Below are 17,946 nucleotides of genomic sequence, written 5' to 3'. Positions count from 1 at the left end.
AAGCCTTTTATGTATATAGTCCCCATTTGAAGGTGTCATATTGTAAGTATTTGGAGAAATTCACTTATAGTATATTACATTTAGTCAAAAGTTTAGTATTTGGCCCCATATTCCTATCACGCAATGATGGGAGCATGATCTTTGTTGAGTCTGTAACTTTCTCACTCATCATTAGTAATGAATGATTATCTGTAATCATTGTAGCATTCACATTAATGTAGAGGTGTTCAGAAACATATTCTATTCTTATTTACAATAAAATTGACTCCAAAATCACCCAATGCATTATTTACTGTACATTTCTATTGGGCACAACATAATCCGAAACAACCAAAACCAAATGCAAATGCTTCCAACAAGTTTGTAGAGTCACAAGCTTGATTTAGTCATTGCATGCTAGGAATATGTGACCAAATACCAACCTTTGGACTACATTTAATGCACTTTGTTCAAATACTTATGACACCTTCAAATGCGAGATACATAAAGTGCATTCATTTCTAAACTATAAAACAGATATATATGAAAATACCCTCAAATAAAAGGTGACATTCTGTACTGTCGCCTCATTTAAAACATTTGATCTGAAATCCAAAATGCTGGAGTATAGAGACCAATGAAACTTTTTAACTTCACTGTCCAAATATATAAGTAGGGGAGTGTATTTGATACATATTTCTCTATGCTTTATATCATAAAAGAAACTGCTACTACCCTAAAGAGACACGGAGGAAAAGCCAAGAAGATGAAGGACTGTGGAACACCATCACCAGACAGGCTGAATACAGGCAACAGTGATGCACTCTCATGAAAGCCTTATATTACGATTATGCAAGTAAGTATTCTGTCATCTTATATACATTTTCATAGCCATGGCTTTTGAAACTATTTTATTCAATTTGAAAGTAACAACAGCATTGCACTCAAACATAGTGAATGGAAAACTGTACCTGAAATTAAGTAAAGTATCTAAGGTTAATACATGTAATCAGCGTTTGCACCTCAATGTTTCAAGTTAAAAAAGTATTGCAGTCAAGGGTTCTGTGGGGTGCCATAAACCTCAAGCAGCTGAATATGCAGGTCGGGTCATTTCTGTTTTTCATATATGTTGCATAACGTATACATTTCATATAGAGTACCAGTCAAAAGTTTGGACACACCTACTCATTCAAGGGTTTTTCCTTATTTTTTACTAACTATGAAATAGCACACATGGAATCATGTACAGTAGTAACCAAAAAAGTGTTAATAAATCAAAATATTTTGAATATTTTTGATTATTCAAAGTAGCCACCCTTTGCCTTGATGACACGTTTGCACACTCTTGGCATTCTCTCAACCAGCTTCATGAGGAATGCTTTTCCAAAAGTCTTAAAGGAGTTCCCACATATGCTGAGCACTTGTTGGCTGCTTTCTCTTCGCTCTGCGGTCCAAGTCATCCCAAACCATCTCAATTGGGTTGAGGTCAGGTGATTGTGGAGGCCAGGTCATCTGATGCAGCTATCCATCACTCTCCTTCTTGGTCAAATAGCCCGTACATAGCCTGGTTTGGGTCATTGTCCTGTTGAAAAACAAATGTTAGTCCCACTAAGCACAAACCAGATGGGATGGCGTATCACTGCAGAATGCTTTGGTAGCCATGCTGGTTATGTGTGCCTTGAATTCTAAATAAATCACAGTGTCACCAGAAAGCACACCGACACCATCCCACCTACTCCTCCGTGCTTCACGATGGGAACCACACATGCAGAGATCATCCGTTCACCTACTCTGTGTCTCATAAAGACACGGCGGTTGTAACCAAAATCTCAAATTTGGATTCAGACTAAAGGACAGATTTCCACCGGTATAATGTCCATTGACATTATTTCTTGGCCCAAGCAAGTCTCTTCTTCTTATTGGTGTCCTTTAGTAGTGGTTTCTTCTCAGCAATTTGACCATGAAGGCCTGATTCTCGCTGTCTCCTCTGAACAGTTGACGTTGAGATGTGTCTGTTAGTTGAACTCTGTGAAGCATTTATTTGGGCTGCAATCTGAGGTGCAGTTAACTCTAATGAACGTATCCTCTGCAGCAGAGGTAACTCTGTGTCACAAACGTTGTTGTAAGAATCGGACCAAAATGCAGCGTGGTTTGGGTTCATCATCTTTATCACGTGAACCGGCAAAAAAACAATAAAGAACAAAAAGAACGTGACGCTATGCAGTGCTCAAGGCAACTATACACAAACAAGTGGGAAAAAGCTGCCTAAATATGATCCCCAATCAGAGACAACAATAGACAGCTGCCTCTGATTGGGAACCATACCAAGCCAACCTTGAAATAAATAAACTAGAAACCCCACCCTAGTCACACCTCGAACTAACCAAAATAGAGAATAAAGGATCTCTAAGGTCAGGGCGTGACACTCTGGGTCTTCCTTTCCTGTTGCGGTCCTCATGAGAGAGCCAGTTTCAACATAGCGCTTGATGGTTTTTGCGATTGCACTTGAAGAAACTTTTCGTCATTGACTGACCATGTCTTAAAGGAATGATGGACTGTCGTTTCTCTTTATTTGAGCTGTTCTTGCCATAATATGGACTTGGTCTTTTATCCAATAGGGCTTCCTTCTGGATACCACCCTTACCTTGTCACAACACAACTGATTGATTCAAAAGCATTAAGAAGGAAAGAAATTCCACAAATGAACTTATAACAAGGCATACTTGTTAATTGAAATGCATTCCAGGTGACTACCTCATGAAGCTGGTTGAGAGAATGACAAGTGTGTGTTAATTGCTGTCATCCAGGCAAAGGGTGGCTAATTTGAAGAATCTCAAATATACAATATATTTTGATTTGTTTAACACTTTTTTGTTTACTACATGATTCCATATGTGTTATTTCATAGTTTTGATGTCTTCACTATTATTCCACAACGTAGAAAATAGTAAAAATAAAGTAAAAACCTGGAATGAGTAGATGTGTCCAAACTTTTGACGGGTACTGTACATTCCTACTAAATATGCTGTGTGAATTTAGGCTATGTCATTAAGGACAAATGTACAACAAATGATGATACACACACACACACAGACAGAAACACACACACGTGCACCCATATTCTGCAACGGCAGTGGTCTAAAGTACTTAAGTAAAAATACTTTAAAGTATTACTTAAGTAGTGTTTTGGAGTACCTGTACTTTACTATTTATTTTTTGGAGTGTGCCCCTGGCTATCCATAAAATGTATATTTTTAATTGTGCAGTCTGGTTTGCTTAATATAAGGAATTTGAAATAATGTATATATTTACTTTTACTTTAGATACTTAAGTATATTTAAAACCAAATACTTTTAGACTTTTTCTCAAGTAGTATTTTCCTGGGTGACTTTCGCTTTTACTTGAGTCCTTTTCTATTAAGGTATAATTACTTTTACTCAAGGATGACAAGAAAATAAGACTTTTAGGAGTGATTCCTACACCAGCACTCCTACATATATGAGCCTGGGCGTTTCCCAGCCGTGCCTCCCTGCTTATAGAGGCCTTTCTATATCAGCAGAAAAAGAAGGGCATCCAGAGAAAGGAGCGCATAGCAGCGCCTGCCGCCATGCCCGCCAGTAGCCCCAGTGCCACCTGTTCTCCTATGCCATCGTACGGGTCTCTCTGGATCAGTATGTGGTGGGTACCTGAGAGAGATGGAGGGTGAGATGCTTAATATATGGTGTACTACTGTATACAGGAGCATAGGTGAATATATGAGTGTGTTTTATCAGAATTTTCGGATTTGATATAACCAGGATAGTTTTCTCAACAACTGATTTCAGGGAGTCTTGGAAAGGATTGCTAGATTCACACTGTTTACTTGCTGACATCAGTCGTATTCACTAGGCACCAAACGGAAGAAAACGGACTGAAACAGGGAGGGACTACCTGAACTTGTTTTTTTATTGCAAAAAGTTTTGCTACGGTGTGCAGTAATGAATATGACCCAGAGCTCAGGTGTGTTGTCTTTACCTGATCCAGGAGCCAGGTAGATGGTGTTGTGGCCGTCCAGTGGGACGGACGGGTAGGAGTCGTTATACGGGTCATACACAAACTGAAAAGGATGAGAAGATAAGGCTAGGGATAAAACAAGACTGTCCTCTGAGCATCCCAATAAACATTGATCATATACTGTATGCTATGGGTATATGGATATGGGATATATTGATACAGTACTCAGTGGTACACGTTGTAGAAATATAATGGGTTACTTACTGGGTTTTGTCTCACCTCTAGAATTGTCAATTTCCACGCTCTGCCAAAACAGAATGAGAAAATGAGAAAGAAAGGAAGTGTACTGTAAAACCGAGGGAGTGTGTGTGTGTGTGCGCGTGTGTGTGTGTGTGTGTGTGTGTGTGAGGGAAAGAGAAAGAATACAGACTCACAGTGCCTCGTCCTCACTGTTGGCACACAGGATCACTGTGGTACTGTCTCTAAGCTGCACCACCACCAGGTTTTCCCTGGGGTGGTTCTCTGGGGGAGAGAGACCTGCACAACAACAGAGACAGATAGGGTTACACACACTTACACACACATTATTAGGGTGTCCATATTAGGACAGCCTCAGTATAAACTGGTGTTGTGTCAGTCTAATATGGACACTGTACATTTCAATGCTTTATTTGGGTCCACAGCAAAGGCACAAATCTTTTGTAGGTCAATAAAAATATTTGGACTCCACGTTCTTTCTGTAATAAAGAATACAGCATGTCTCAAGAAACTCTGGTCAAAAGTAGTGCACTATAAGCCCAGGGAATAACCCCAATCTTTCCATACACTCCCTCCTCACCTGCACACTCCAGGCCAGACTTGACGCTCAAACAGCTGGTCTTGAGGCCCACTCGGTGCTCAAATTCTCGCCTACTGTCCGTCTTGTAGAAGGCCAGGGTTCCATCGATCCACAGGTCACACCAATTCAGCTTCCAGTGTTTTAGGATAGAGGCTGAAGGAAGTAAGTAAGGAAGAGAGAGAGGGAGGAAAGGAGAGAGGGAGGGGGAGATGGAGTGTGAAGTGGAGTAGAGTAGATTTGGGGTTAGTTTATGATGTCTAGTTTTCAATCGGTCAGGTCGAATTTGACAACTGTGTATACTTGTATTTAGTTTATCCACATACTGAAATGCTCCAGCTATTTCATTTATTCACATTAACTGAAATGTACCGTCAGCCATATTCTGTCTCAATTCAGCACATACCCATTTTAGTCAATGATTCTGTAGTGGGTACACCTACAGCCATTTGAAGTGTTTTTTATTTATATGGTTGAAGCTCTAAATCCGTTGTTTTTTTCTCCGGCGGTTGTGGTTGGCTTGTGGCCTGTCTGTGTGAGTCACTGATTCGCTAACGCTCATTAGATTATGGCCAGGCTGCACAAGTAGAGTGAGGATTGGAATTTCATAACCATCGTAACATTCACCTTCTAGAATGATTCTGGTCTTATTTAAAAGTCCAAATCAATCGATCTTGATGGCATCAACAGTCTTAAGAACATGGGAGAACAGTTTTTGGAGTGAGTGGCATGGACTGCGAATGGGAGAAAAGATTTCTACAGACCTCACACGCCACTTAACCTGTCTTTCAAAGTGTACTATATAGTGCTGATATCACTCTTATACTAGTGCCCCACACAACTTCTTATGCTTTGTTGAGGTCTATACTTGGTAAAGATAGTACCTGTAAAGGATAAGGCTGTATCCAAGACCAAAACATGTAGACACTAGGTTAGACTACAACATGACATTATTCGAGAGACATTGAAGCTACAGTACTCACTCTGTCTCCAGAGCCAGCCTGACTTCAGTAGAGCCATGGGTACGGTCAGTGAGCTGTCCACAACACAATTCCTCACCCCAAATAATATGTTTGTGACAGGAGTGTTTGTCCTGTGTATGTTGAGAGTTTGTTCTTGGTTGAGGAGCTGTCTGCAGAGAGACAGAGGGACATACGGTGCCTTTATTTTGATTCTGGCCCACACGTCTAATCTGAGAGCGAGGGGCGGAGACAGGGGCTAAACTAGATCATTTGGGATTAGTGGGCCTGGATTGGCCACACCCTTTCTCCTGACTCATCTACCTCTTCCCTCTCGGACTGGAATGTTCTCACTTCCTGTCTCCTCCACCTCCTCTTCTTCCTCCTCTATTTACTCTGCTTTGCCTCTATTTATATTTTATGTATCATCTCATCTGCCTTTAGGAACTAGGGTTATTGGACTACTGCATATGTTGATAGTGTGTAGTGAAAAAGGCATACCACGCTAACACACCTTAATCCCTGCATGAATTAGATAACTGTTACAGTTTCTTTGGGTCACTGGTGAGAACCTTTTTTCCTTAAACCCCCATTATTAGCCAAATAGTGGTCCTTCTGCATACATTTTTTTTTGACCGGACCACTGGGCTAAAGTTTGACCAGCCCATCTGGCATTTTCTCAAACTGCCCTATGGCCAGTCCATTTCTGCTTCCTGTTTTAGCTCAGATGCACTTGTGACCCGAGTATTCTTGAGTCACTGTTGTAATATCATTATGAAAGCTGTCCAAGTATTTTCACAAGCAGAAATGTGGGTCTGCTGAGAAAGAAGTCATGATGCCAATTATATGACATTGAACCCAGTGGAAATGCTAAGGCGTATCAGATTGATTCAGTAGGGAATCACCTTGGCTCTATTTTAAACCTTACTAGAAGACTGTCTATTCTGTCCAAGTGAGCCAATCCCATGGAGGTATAATGATGACCTCATTTCTGTTGCCTGTATCATGGACACTGCCTCAGGTCAGTGCGTTATATATTTTTATTTATTTCACCTTTATTTAACCAGGTAGGCAAGTTGAGAACAAGTTCTCATTTACAATTGCATTTGCGACCTATATAGAGGGTTTGTGTTTGAAATGGTTAGAATGATCTGGATATAGCCAATTAGAAATTGCAAAACAATATCAATAACTGTATTTATAGAAGTACGAAACAATATCAGTAACCGTATTTATAGAAGTATACATACATTAGGTATTTATTGATGCATTATTACTAATCATACAGTAATATAACACAATGAATGTCTCTATAACATAGTCCATCCCTGCCATGGTGGAACTGGGAATTTTGGGAAGTTGAAGCTCATGTACTGCAAGGAATTTTCTGGAAGTTGAAGCTCATTTATTACATTCCTACACTATTTAAAAACTCTAAAATGCTATTTGGAGAACAGCAAAAACAAGCACATATCAAATAAAATTGTATTTGTCACATGTGCCAAATACAACAGGTGTAGACCTTACAGTGAAATGCTTTCTTACAAGCCCTTTAACCAACAATGCAATTTTGAGAAAAATGTGTAGAAAGGTAGAAAGTAGATAAGTAAGAAAAAAAACTAAAAGAGCAGCAGTAAAATAACAGTAGCGAGGCTATATACAGGGGGTACTGGTACAGAGTCAATGTGGAGGCTATTTACAGGGGGTACTGGTACAGAGTCAATGTGGAGGCTATTTACAGGGGGTACTGGTACAGAGTCAATGTGGAGGCTATTTACAGGGGGTACTGGTACAGAGTCAATGTGGAGGCTATATACAGGGGTTACCAGTACAGAGTCAATGTGGAGGCTATATACAGGGGTTACCGGTACAGAGTCAATGTGGAGGCTATATACAGGGGTTACCAGTACAGAGTCGATGTGGAGGCTATATACAGGGGTTACCAGTACAGAGTCGATGTGGAGGCTATATATACAGGGGTACTGGTACAGAGTCAATGTAGGCAGGGGGAGGCTTATACAGTACAGAGTCAATGTGGAGGCTATATACAGGGGGTACTGGTACAGAGTCAATGTGGAGGCTATATACAGGGGTACTGGTACAGAGTCAATGTGGAGGCTATATACAGGGGTACTGGTACAGAGTCAATGTGGAGGCTATATACAGGGGGTACTGGTACAGAGTCAATGTGGAGGCTATATACAGAGTCAATGTGGAGGCTATATACAGGGGTAGGAGTCAATGTGGAGGCTGGTACAGAGTCAATGTGGAGGCTATATACAGGGGTTACCAGTACAGAGTCAATGGGGTTACCAGAGTGTGAGGCTATATACAGTGGTTACCAGTACAGAGTCAATGTGGAGGCTATATACAGGGGTTACCAGTACAGAGTCAATGTGGAGGCTATATACAGTGGTTACCAGTACAGAGTCAATGTGGAGGCTATATACAGGGGTTACCAGTACAGAGTCAATGTGGAGGCTATATACAGGGGTTACCAGTACAGAGTCAATGTGCGAAGGCACAGTTTAGTCGAGGTAATTGAAGTAATATGTACATGAGGTAGAACTAAAGTGACTATACATAGATAATAATCAGAGAGTAGCAGCAGCGTAAAAGAGGGAGCAGGGGGGCTGTTCAGGAGTCTTATGGCTTAGGGGTAGAAGCTGTTAAGAAGCCTTTTGGACCTAGACTTGATGCTCCGGTACTGCTTGCCGTATGGTAGCAGAGAGAACAGTCTACAGTTGAAGTCGGAAGTTTACATACACCTTAGCCAAATACATTTCAACTCAGTCTTGCAATCCTAGTAAAAATTCCCTGCCTTAGGGTCAGTTAGGATCACAACTTTGAATTAAGAATGTGAAATGTCAGAAAAATAGTAGAGAGAATGATTTATTTCTGCTTTTATTTCTTTCATCACAGTCCCAGTGGTTCAGAAGTTTACATACACGCAATTAGTATTTGGTAGCATTGCCTTTAAATTGTTTAACTTGGGTCAAACGTTTCGGGTAGCCTTCCACAAGCTTCCCACAATAAGTTGGGTGAATTTTGGCCCATTCCTCCTGACAGAGCTCGTGTAACTGAGTCAAGTTTCTAGGCCTCCTTGCTTGCAGACCCTTTTTCTATGGGATTGAGGTCAGGGCTTTGTGATGGCCACTCCAATACCTTGACTTTGTTGTCCTTAAGCCATTTTGCCACAACTTTGTAAGTATGATTGGGGTAATTGTCCATTTGGAAGACACATTTGCGACCAAGCTTTAACTTCCTGACTGAAGTGCACCAGCCCCTCCTGCAGCAAAGCACCCCCACAACATGATGCTGCCACCCCCGTGCTTCACGGTTGGGATGGTGTTCTTCGGCTTGCGAGCATCCCCCTTTTTCCTCCAAACATAACACTGGTCATTATGGCCAAACAGTTTTATTTTTGTTTCATCAGACCAGATGACATTTCTCCAAAAAGTACGATATGTGTCCCCATGTGCAGTTGTAAACCGTAGTCTGGCTTTTATATTGCGGTTTTGCGAGCAGTGGCTTCTTCCTTGCTGAGCGGCCTTTCACGTTGTGTCGATATAGAACTCGTTTTACTGTGGATATAGACACTTTTCTACCCATTTCCTCCAGCATCTTCACAAGGTCCTTTGCTGTTGTGCTGGGATTGATTTGCACTTTTCGCACCAAAGTACATTCATCTCTAGGAAATATAACGTGTATCCTTCCTAAGCGGTATAACGGCTGCGTGGTCCCATGGTGTTTAGACTTGCGTACCATTGTTTGTACAAATGAACGTGGTACCTTCAAGCATTTGGAAATTGCCCCCAAGGATGAACCAGACTTGTGGAGGTCTACCATTTTTTTCTGAGGTCTTGGCTGATTTATTTTGATTTTCCCATGATGTCAAGCAAAGAGGCTTGATGTCAAGCAAAGAGTTTGAAGGTCGGCCTTGAAATACATCCACAGGAACACCTCCAATTGACTCAAATGATGTCAATGAGCCTATCAGAAGCTTCTAAAGCCATAACATCCCTTTCTGGAATTTTCCAAGCTGTTTAAAGCCACAGTCAACTTAGTGTATGTAAACTCACTGGAATTGTGATACTGTGAATTATAAGTGAAATAATCTGTCTGTAAACAATTGTAGGAAAAATTACTTGTGTCATGCACAAAGTAGATGTCCTAACCGACTTGTCAAAACTATAGTTTGTTAACAAGAAATTTGTGGAGTTGTGGAAAACGCGTTTTAATGACTCCAACCTAAGTGTATGTACACTTCCGACTTCAACTGTATGTCTAGGGTGGCTGGAGTCTTTGACAATTTTTAGGGCCTTCCTCTGACCCGCCTAGTATAGAGGTCCTGGATGGCAGGCAGGTTGGCCCCAGTGATGTACTGGGCCGTATGCACTACCTTCTGTAGTGCCTTGCGGTTGGAGGCTGAGCAGTTGCCATACCGGCAGTGATGCAACCAGTCAAGATGCTCTCGATGGTGCAGCTGTAGAACCTTTTGAGGATCTGAGGACCAATGCCAAATCTTTTCAGTCTCCTGAGGGGGAATAGGCTTTGTCATGCCTTCTTCATGACTGTCTTGGTGTGTTTGGATCATGATAGTTTGTTGGTGATGTGGGCACCAAGGAACTTGAAGCTCTCAACCAGCTCCACTACAACCCCGCCGATGAGAATGGGGGCGTGCTTGGTCCTCTTTTTCCTGTAGTCCACAATCATCTAATTTGTCTTGATCACGTTGAGGGAGAGGTTGTTAACCTGGCACCACACGGCCAGGCCTTTGACCTCCTCCCTATCTCATCGTTGTCGGTGATCAGGCCTACCACTGTTGTGTTGTCTGCCAACTTAATGATGATGTTGTAGTCGTGCCTGGCCTGCAGTCATGGGTGAACAGGGAGTACAGGAGGGGACTGAGCATGCACACCTGAGGGGCCCCCGTGTTGAGGATCAGTGTGGCAGATGTGTTGTTACCTACTATTACCACCTGGGGACGGCCCGTCAGGAAATCCAGATCCAGATGCAGAGGGAGATGTTTAGTCCCAGGGTCCTTAGCTTAGTGATGAGCTTTGAGGGCACTATGGTGTTGAATGCTGAGCTGTAGTCAATGAATAGCATTTTCACAATGGTATTAATTTTGTCCAGGTGGGAAAGGGCAGTGTGGAGTGCATTAGAGATCGCATCATCTTTGGATCTGTTGGTGCGGTATGCAATTTGGAGTGGGTCTAGGGTTTCTGGGATAATGGTGTTGATGTGAGCCATGACCAGCCTTTCAAAGCACTTAATGGCTACAGACATGAGTGCTACGGGTCGGTTGTCATTTAGGCAGGTTACCTTAGTGTTCTTGGGCACAGGGACTATGGTGGTCTGCTTGAAACATGTTGCCATTACAGACTCAGTCAGGAACAGGTTGAAAATGTCAGTGAAGACACTTGCCAGTTGGTCAGCGCATGCTCGGAGTACACGTCCTGGTAATCCGTCTGGCCCTGAGGCTTTGTGAATGTTGACCTGTTTAAAGGTCTTACTCACATTGGCTACGGAGAGCGTGATCACACAGTCGTTCGGAACAGCTGATGCTCTCATGCATGCATTAGAGCGTTGGACTAGTAGCTGGAAGGTTGCAAGTTCAAACCCCTCGAGCTGACAAGGTACAAATCTGTCATTCTGCCCCTGAACAGGCAGTTAACCCACTGTTCCTAGGCCGTCATTGAAAATAAGAATTTGTTCTTAACTGACTTGCCTAGTTAAATAAAGGTTATTTTTTAATTCATTTTTTTTTCTTCTTTTAAATGCTTCAGTGTTGCTTGCCTCAAAGCAAGCATATAAGTAATTTAGCTTGTCTGGTAGGCTCGTATCACTGGAGCGCTTCCCTTTGTAGTCTGTAATAGTTTGCAAGCCCTGCAACATCCGACGAGTGATGGAGCCAGTGTAGTACAATTCAATCTTAGTCCTGTATTGAAGCTTTGCCTGTTTGATGGTTCGTCTGAGGGCATAGCAGGATTTCTTATAAGCGTCTGGGTTAGAGTCCCGCTCCTTGGAAGTGGCAGCTCCACCCCGTAGCTTTGTGTGGATGTTGCCTGTAATCCATGGCTTCTGGTTGGGGTATGTACGTACTGTCACTGTGCGGACGATGTCATTGATGCACTTATTGATGAAGCCAGTGACTGATGTGTTCTACTCCTCAATGCCATCGGAAGAATCCCGGAACATATTCCAGTCTGTGCTAGCAAAACAGTCCTGTAGCTTAGCATCTGCGTCATCTGACCACTTCTTTATTTACCAAGTAAATGATGCTTCCTGCTTCAGTTTTTGCTTGTAAGCAGAAATCAGGAGGGTAGAATTATGGTCAGATTTGCCAAATGGAGGGCGAGGGAGAGCTTTGTATGCATCTCTGTGTATGGAGTAAAGGTGGTCTAGGATTTGTTTTCCTCTGGTTGCAGATTTAACATGCTGGTAGAAATGAGGTAAAACGGATTTACGTTTCCCTGCATTAAAGTCCCCTGCCACTAGTAGCGTTTTCCTGTTTGATTTAAGTTTCCCTGCATTAAAGTCCCCGGCCACTAGGAGCGTTTTCCTGGTTTTTAATAGCCTTATCTAGCTCATTGAGTGTGGACTTAGTGCCAGTATCGGTTTGTGGCAGTAATAGACAGCTACGAAAAATATAGATGAAAACTATCTTGGTTAATAGTGTGGTCTACAGCTTATCATGAGATACTCTTCCTCGGGTGAGCAAAACCTTGAGTCTTCCTTAATATTAGATTAGATAAACAACAGCACCAGCTGTTGTTTACAAACATACACAGACCGCCACCCCTTGTCTTACCGGAGGAAGCTGTTCGACTTGCCGATGCAGCGTAAACCCTGCCAGCTATATTTTATCCATGTCATCGTTCAGCCACGACTCGGTGAATCATAAGATATTACAGTTTTTAATGTCCTGTTGGTAGGATATTCGTCCAGTACGAGGTTAGTAATCACTGTCCTGATATCCAGAAGCTATTTTCGGTCATAAGAGACAATGGAAGAAACATTATGCACAAAATAAGTTACAAATAACACAAAACGACACACACAATAGCACAGTTGGTTAGGAGCCTTTAAAACAGCAACCATCTCCTCCAGCGCCATTCAGTTTCCTCAGCCATTAATTATTTCAGGGATAATCAACAAGGAGCTATGTGTTCTCTGGAAAATAATGAATGACAAGGAAGGTGTGTTCCACAACACGCTAGCGGGTTGGTTAAAACCGCATTCCAGCCGACACAAGTTACCACTGGCTAAATCTATGACGTTAAAATGCCTATTTACTCTGTTCCATCTGACTGCATAATCCACTGTCTCATCAGCCCAGCCAGGCAATTTATAAACTTGATATCCACGATAAAAAGCATCTTGACATTATCTCACATTTCTTATAGACTAACATTTAGTTTTCAACAGCGTAGAATTGTATAAACCTTGCCGTCTGTCACTCCAACATTTGCAACATTGTTTCAATATTCAAATTAGATCTCCAGTTGTCCTATAGTAATGAACGAGTCAGGATAATACAGACATGCATGCAGCGTTTCTCAGCCAGTCGAAATCATGAATCAGCTGGCATCATTTTTTTTATATATACAAAGAAATGGAAAAAAAGTCAAATGAAACGAAGAGCAACTAGCTTGCTGTCTTTCCATCTTTAGTTTGTTGTTGGTTAGCTCCTCTGAACAACAGTGTCCTGATGAGTGAGCACATTTTCTACGCCAGGCGAAGTCCCGTCTCGTTCGCTCATTGTTATGGATGTATCCAAATAAATGTTACTATAAAACATCTTAAACAAATGCAAATGCAGCTACTTTGCTTTTATTCTGGCTGCACTTCTTGACGTGACTGTAAGTTAGTCATAGTTGGCTAGCTAGCAAGCAAGGGATAAGAACATTGCCAGCCAGTATGGCAACGGAACATTTAAAACGAATGAGTGGGTCACATCCATAGTTACAGAACAAAAAGACTGAACGACTGGGTTGCGTCTCTGGCAACGGAACCGTTAGAACAAATGATCAGCTGGTTTAGGTAGCAAACCTAGATTAGACCTAGACTATATCTTGTGGGAGGATGAAATAGTTTTTTGTTTTTCATGAAAATATGTCAATCATTATTTGAATATGTTGGTAACCCGTTGTATAAAAGTGCCTTCGTCTTGGGCCTATAGGGATAGGGGTCCCGTCAGCGGGACACCTGTCGACAACATCCGGTGAAATTGGAGGGTGCGCAATTCAAATAAATAATCGTATTATTAAACATTATGAACATACAAGTATCTTATATCGGTTAAAAGCTTAAATTCTTGTTGCACACTCTAGAATGCCCTTCAAGCTAATCAGAAACAAGTTTTCAACAATGCCATGGTACTGTATATACAGTTGAAATCAGAAATTTACATACACTTAGGTTGGAGTCAATAAAACTCATTTTTCAACCACTCCACAAATTTCTTGTTAGCAAACTATAGTTTGGGCATGTCAGTTAGGACATCTACTTTGTGCATGACACAAGTATTTTTTTCAACAATTGTTTACAGATTATTTCACTTAATCACAATTCCAGTGGGTCAGAAGTTTGTATACACTAAGTTGACTTTGCCTTTAAACTCAAATCAAATGTATTTATATAGCCCTTCGTACATCAGCTGATATCTCAAAGTGCTGTACAGAAACCCAGCCTAAAACCCCAAACAGCAAGCAATGCAGGTGTTGAAGCACGTTGGCTAGGAAAAACTCCCTAGAAAGGCCAAAAACTAGGAAGAAACCTAGAGAGGAACCAGGCTATGAGGGGTGGCCAGTCCTCTTCTGGCTGTGCCGGGTGGAGATTATAACAGAACATGGCCAAGATGTTCAAATGTTCATAAATTACCAGCATGGTCAAATAATAGGTCTGGGACAGGTAGCACGTTCGGTGAACAGGTCAGGGGTCCATAGCCGCAGGCAGAACAGTTGAAACTGGAGCAGCAGCACGGCCAGGTGGACTGGGGACAGCAAGGAGTCATCATGCCAGGTAGTCCTGAAGCATGGTCCTAGGGCTCAGGTCCTCCGAGAGAGAGAAAGAAAGAGAGAAAGAGAGAATTAGAGAGAGCATACTTAAATTCACACAGGACACCGGATAGGACAGGAAAAATACTCCAGATATAACAAACTGACCCTAGCCCCCCGACACAAACTACTGCAGCATAAATACTGGAGGCTGAGACAGGAGGGGTCAGGAGACACTGTGGCCCCATCCGATGATACCCCCGGACAGGGCCAAACAGGAAGGATATAACCCCACCCACTTTGCCAAAGCACAGCCCCCACACCACTAGAGGGATATATTCAACCACCAACTTACCATCCTGAGACAAGGCTGAGTATAGCCCACAAAGATCTCCGCCACGGCACAACCCAAGGGGGGGCGCCAACCCAGACAGGAAGATCACATCAGTGACTCAACCCACTCAAGGAATGCACCCCTCCTAGAGACGGCATGAAAGAGCACCAGTAAGCCAGTGACTCAGCCCCTGTAATAGGGTTAGAGGCATATAATCCCAGTGGAAAGAGGGGAACCGGCCAGGCAGAGACAGCAAGGGTGGTTCGTTGCTCCAGAGCCTTTCCATTCACCTTCACACTCCTGGGCCAGACCACACTCAATCATATGACCCACTGAAGAGATGAGTCTTCAGTAAAGACTTAAAGGTTGAGACCGAGTTTGCGTCTCTCACATGGGTAGGCAGACCATTCCATAAAAATGGAGCTCTATAGGAGAAAGCCCTGCCTCCAGCTGTTTGCTTAGAAATTCTAGGGACAATTAGGAGGCCTGCGTCTTGTGACTGTAGCGTACGTGTTTGTGTGTACGGCAGGACCAAAATCAGAGAGATAGGTAGGAGCAAGCCCATGTAATGCTTTGTAGGTTAGCAGTAAAAACCTTGAAATCATCCCTTGCCTTGACAGGAAGCCAGTGTAGGGAGGCTAGCACTGGAGTAATATGATCAAATTTTGGGGTTCTAGTCAGGATTCTAGCAGCCGTATGTAGCACTAACTGAAGTTTATTTAGTGCTTCATCCGGGTAGCCGGAAAGTAGAGCATTGCAGTAGTCTAACCTAGAAGTAACAAAAGCATGGATTCATTTTTCTGCATCATTTTCGGACAGAAAGTTTCTGATTTTTGCAATGTTACGTAGACGGGAAAAAAGCTGTCCTTGAAACAGTCTTGATATGTTCGTCAAAAGAGAGATCAGGGTCCAGAGTAATGCAGAGGTTCTTCAGTTTTATTTGAGACGACTGTACAACCATTAAGATTAATTGTCAGATTCAACAGAATATCTCTGTTTCTTGGGACCTAGAACAAGCACCTCTGTTTTGTCCCGAGTTTAAAAGTAGAAAGTTTGCAGCCATCCACTTCCTTATGTCTGAAACACAGGCTTCTAGCGAGGGCAATTTTGGGGCTTCACCATGTTTCATTGAAATGTACAGCTGTGTGTCATCTGCATAGCAGTGAAAGTTATTAACATTATGCTTTCGAATGACATCCCCATGAGGTAAAATATATAGTGAAAACAATAGTGGTCCTAAAACGGAACCCTGAGGAACACCGAAATGTACAGTTGAATTGTCAGAGGACAAACTATTCACAGAGACAAACTGATATCTTTCCGACAGATAAGATCTAAACCAGGCCAGAACTTGTCCGTGTAGACTAATTTGGGTTTCCAATCTCTCCAAAAGAATGTGGTGATCGATGGTATCAAAAGCAGCACTAAGGTCTAGGAGCACGAGGACAGATGCAGAGCCTCGGTCTGATGCCATTAAAAGGTCATTTACCACCTTCACAAGTGCAGTCTCGGTGCTATGATGGGGTCGAAAACCAGACTGAAACACTTCGTATACATTGTTTGTCTTCAGGAAGGCAGTGAGTTGCTGCGCAACAGCCTTTTCTAAAAATGTTGAGAGGACTGGAAGATTCGATATAGGCCGATAGTTTTTTATATTTTCTGGGTCAAGGTTTGGCTTTTTCAAGAGAGGCTTTATTACTGCCACTTTTAGTGAGTTTGGTACACATCCAGTGGACAGAAAGCTGTTTATTATGTTCAACATAGGAGGGCCAAGCACAGGAAGCAGCTCTTTCAGTAGTTTAGTTGGAATAGGGTCCAGTATGCAGCTTGAAGGTTTAGAGGCCATGATTATTTTCATCATTGTGTCAAGAGAAATAGTACTAAAACACTTGGGTGTCTCTATTGATCCTAGGTCCTGGCAGAGTTGTGCAGACTCAGGACAACTGAGCTTTGAAGGAACACACAGATTTAAAGAGGAGTCCGTAATTTGCTTTCTAATAATCATGATCTTTTCCTCAAAGAAGTTCATGAATTTATTAATGCTGAAGTGAAAGCCATCCTCACTTGGGGAATGCTGCTTTTTAGTTAGCTTTGCGACAGTATCAAAAATAAATGTAGGATTGTTCTTATTTTCCTCAATTAAATTGGAAAAAAAGGATGATCGAGCAGCAGTAAGGAGTCTTCGATACTGCACAGTACTGTCTTTCCAAGCTAGTCGGAAGACTTCCAGTTTGGTGTGGCGCCATTTCCATTCCAATTTTCTGGAAGTTGGCATCAGAGCTCAGGTATTTTCTGTATACCAGGGAGCTAGTTTCTTATGAGAAATGTTTTTAGTTTTTAGGGGTGCAACTGCATCTAGGGTATTGCGCAAGGTTAAATTGAGTTCCTCAGTTAGGTGGTTAACTGACTTTTGTCCTCTGACGTCCTTGGGTAGGCAGAGGGAGTCTGGAAGGGCATCAAGGAATCTTTGTGTTGTCTGTGAATTTATAGCACGACTTTTGATGCTCCTTGGTTGGGGTCTGAGCAGATTATTTGTTGCAATTGCAAACGTAATAAAATGGTGGTCCGATAGTCCAGGATTATGAGGAAAAACATTAAGATCCACAACATTTATTCCATGGGACAAAACTAGGTCGAGAGTATGACTGTGACAGTGAGTAGGTCCAGAGACATGTTGGACAAAACCCACTGAGTCGATGATGCCTCCGAAAGCCTTTTGGAGTGGGTCTGTGGACTTTTCCATGTGAATATTAAAGTCACCAAAAATTAGAACATTATCTGCTATGACTACAAGGTCCGATAGGAATTCAGAGAATTCAATGAGGATGCTGTATATGGCCC

At 42.2% G+C, this 17,946-nt stretch overlaps 2 protein-coding genes across 3 annotated transcripts in view; one reads left to right on the top strand and one right to left on the bottom strand.

The window, feature by feature from the left end:
- Positions 1-418: 418 nt before the first annotated feature.
- LOC115104760 (pleckstrin homology domain-containing family B member 1-like) lies at positions 419-14,831 on the bottom strand. Of its 2 annotated transcripts, none has more exons than XM_065007259.1 (6): positions 14,656-14,831; positions 4,811-4,963; positions 4,407-4,509; positions 4,237-4,276; positions 3,994-4,075; positions 419-3,665 (listed from the first exon to the last, which is right to left on the bottom strand). In XM_065007259.1, exons 1-6 carry the CDS (start codon positions 14,789-14,791, stop codon positions 3,532-3,534), a joined length of 648 nt encoding a protein of 215 aa, XP_064863331.1. In that variant the 5' UTR covers positions 14,792-14,831; the 3' UTR covers positions 419-3,531. The 2 variants fall into 2 exon arrangements, with proteins under 2 accessions (XP_064863331.1, XP_029481971.2); XM_029626111.2 differs by lacking the exon at positions 14,656-14,831 and adding an exon at positions 5,791-5,998.
- Positions 738-17,946, top strand: part of LOC115105349 (protein FAM168A-like) — a 96,727-nt gene continuing 79,518 nt past the window's right edge. The window contains exon 1 of the mRNA XM_065007257.1: positions 738-835. Within this exon, the coding sequence (XP_064863329.1) occupies positions 798-835 (38 nt within the window). The 5' untranslated portion in view covers positions 738-797. The remainder of the gene's footprint in view (positions 836-17,946) is intronic.

Source organism: Oncorhynchus nerka, linkage group LG22 (assembly GCF_034236695.1).
Source record: "Oncorhynchus nerka isolate Pitt River linkage group LG22, Oner_Uvic_2.0, whole genome shotgun sequence".
In the NCBI taxonomy this organism is placed as follows: Eukaryota; Metazoa; Chordata; class Actinopteri; order Salmoniformes; family Salmonidae; genus Oncorhynchus; species Oncorhynchus nerka.
This window is presented reverse-complemented; position numbering and strand designations above follow the sequence as displayed.

Excerpts from the sequence above, each read along its gene's own strand:
- LOC115104760 (XM_065007259.1), bottom strand. The coding sequence starts at position 14,791 with ATGATGACTCCTTGCTGTCCCCAGTCCACCTGGCCGTGCTGCTGCTCC. Across the intron at positions 4,964-14,655 it reads CCTATTATTTGACCATGCTG|CCTCTATCCTAAAACACTGG; the intron begins GTAATTTATGAA and ends TACTTCCTTCAG. Across the intron at positions 3,666-3,993 it reads CTACCTGGCTCCTGGATCAG|GTACCCACCACATACTGATC; the intron begins GTAAAGACAACA and ends CATCTCTCTCAG.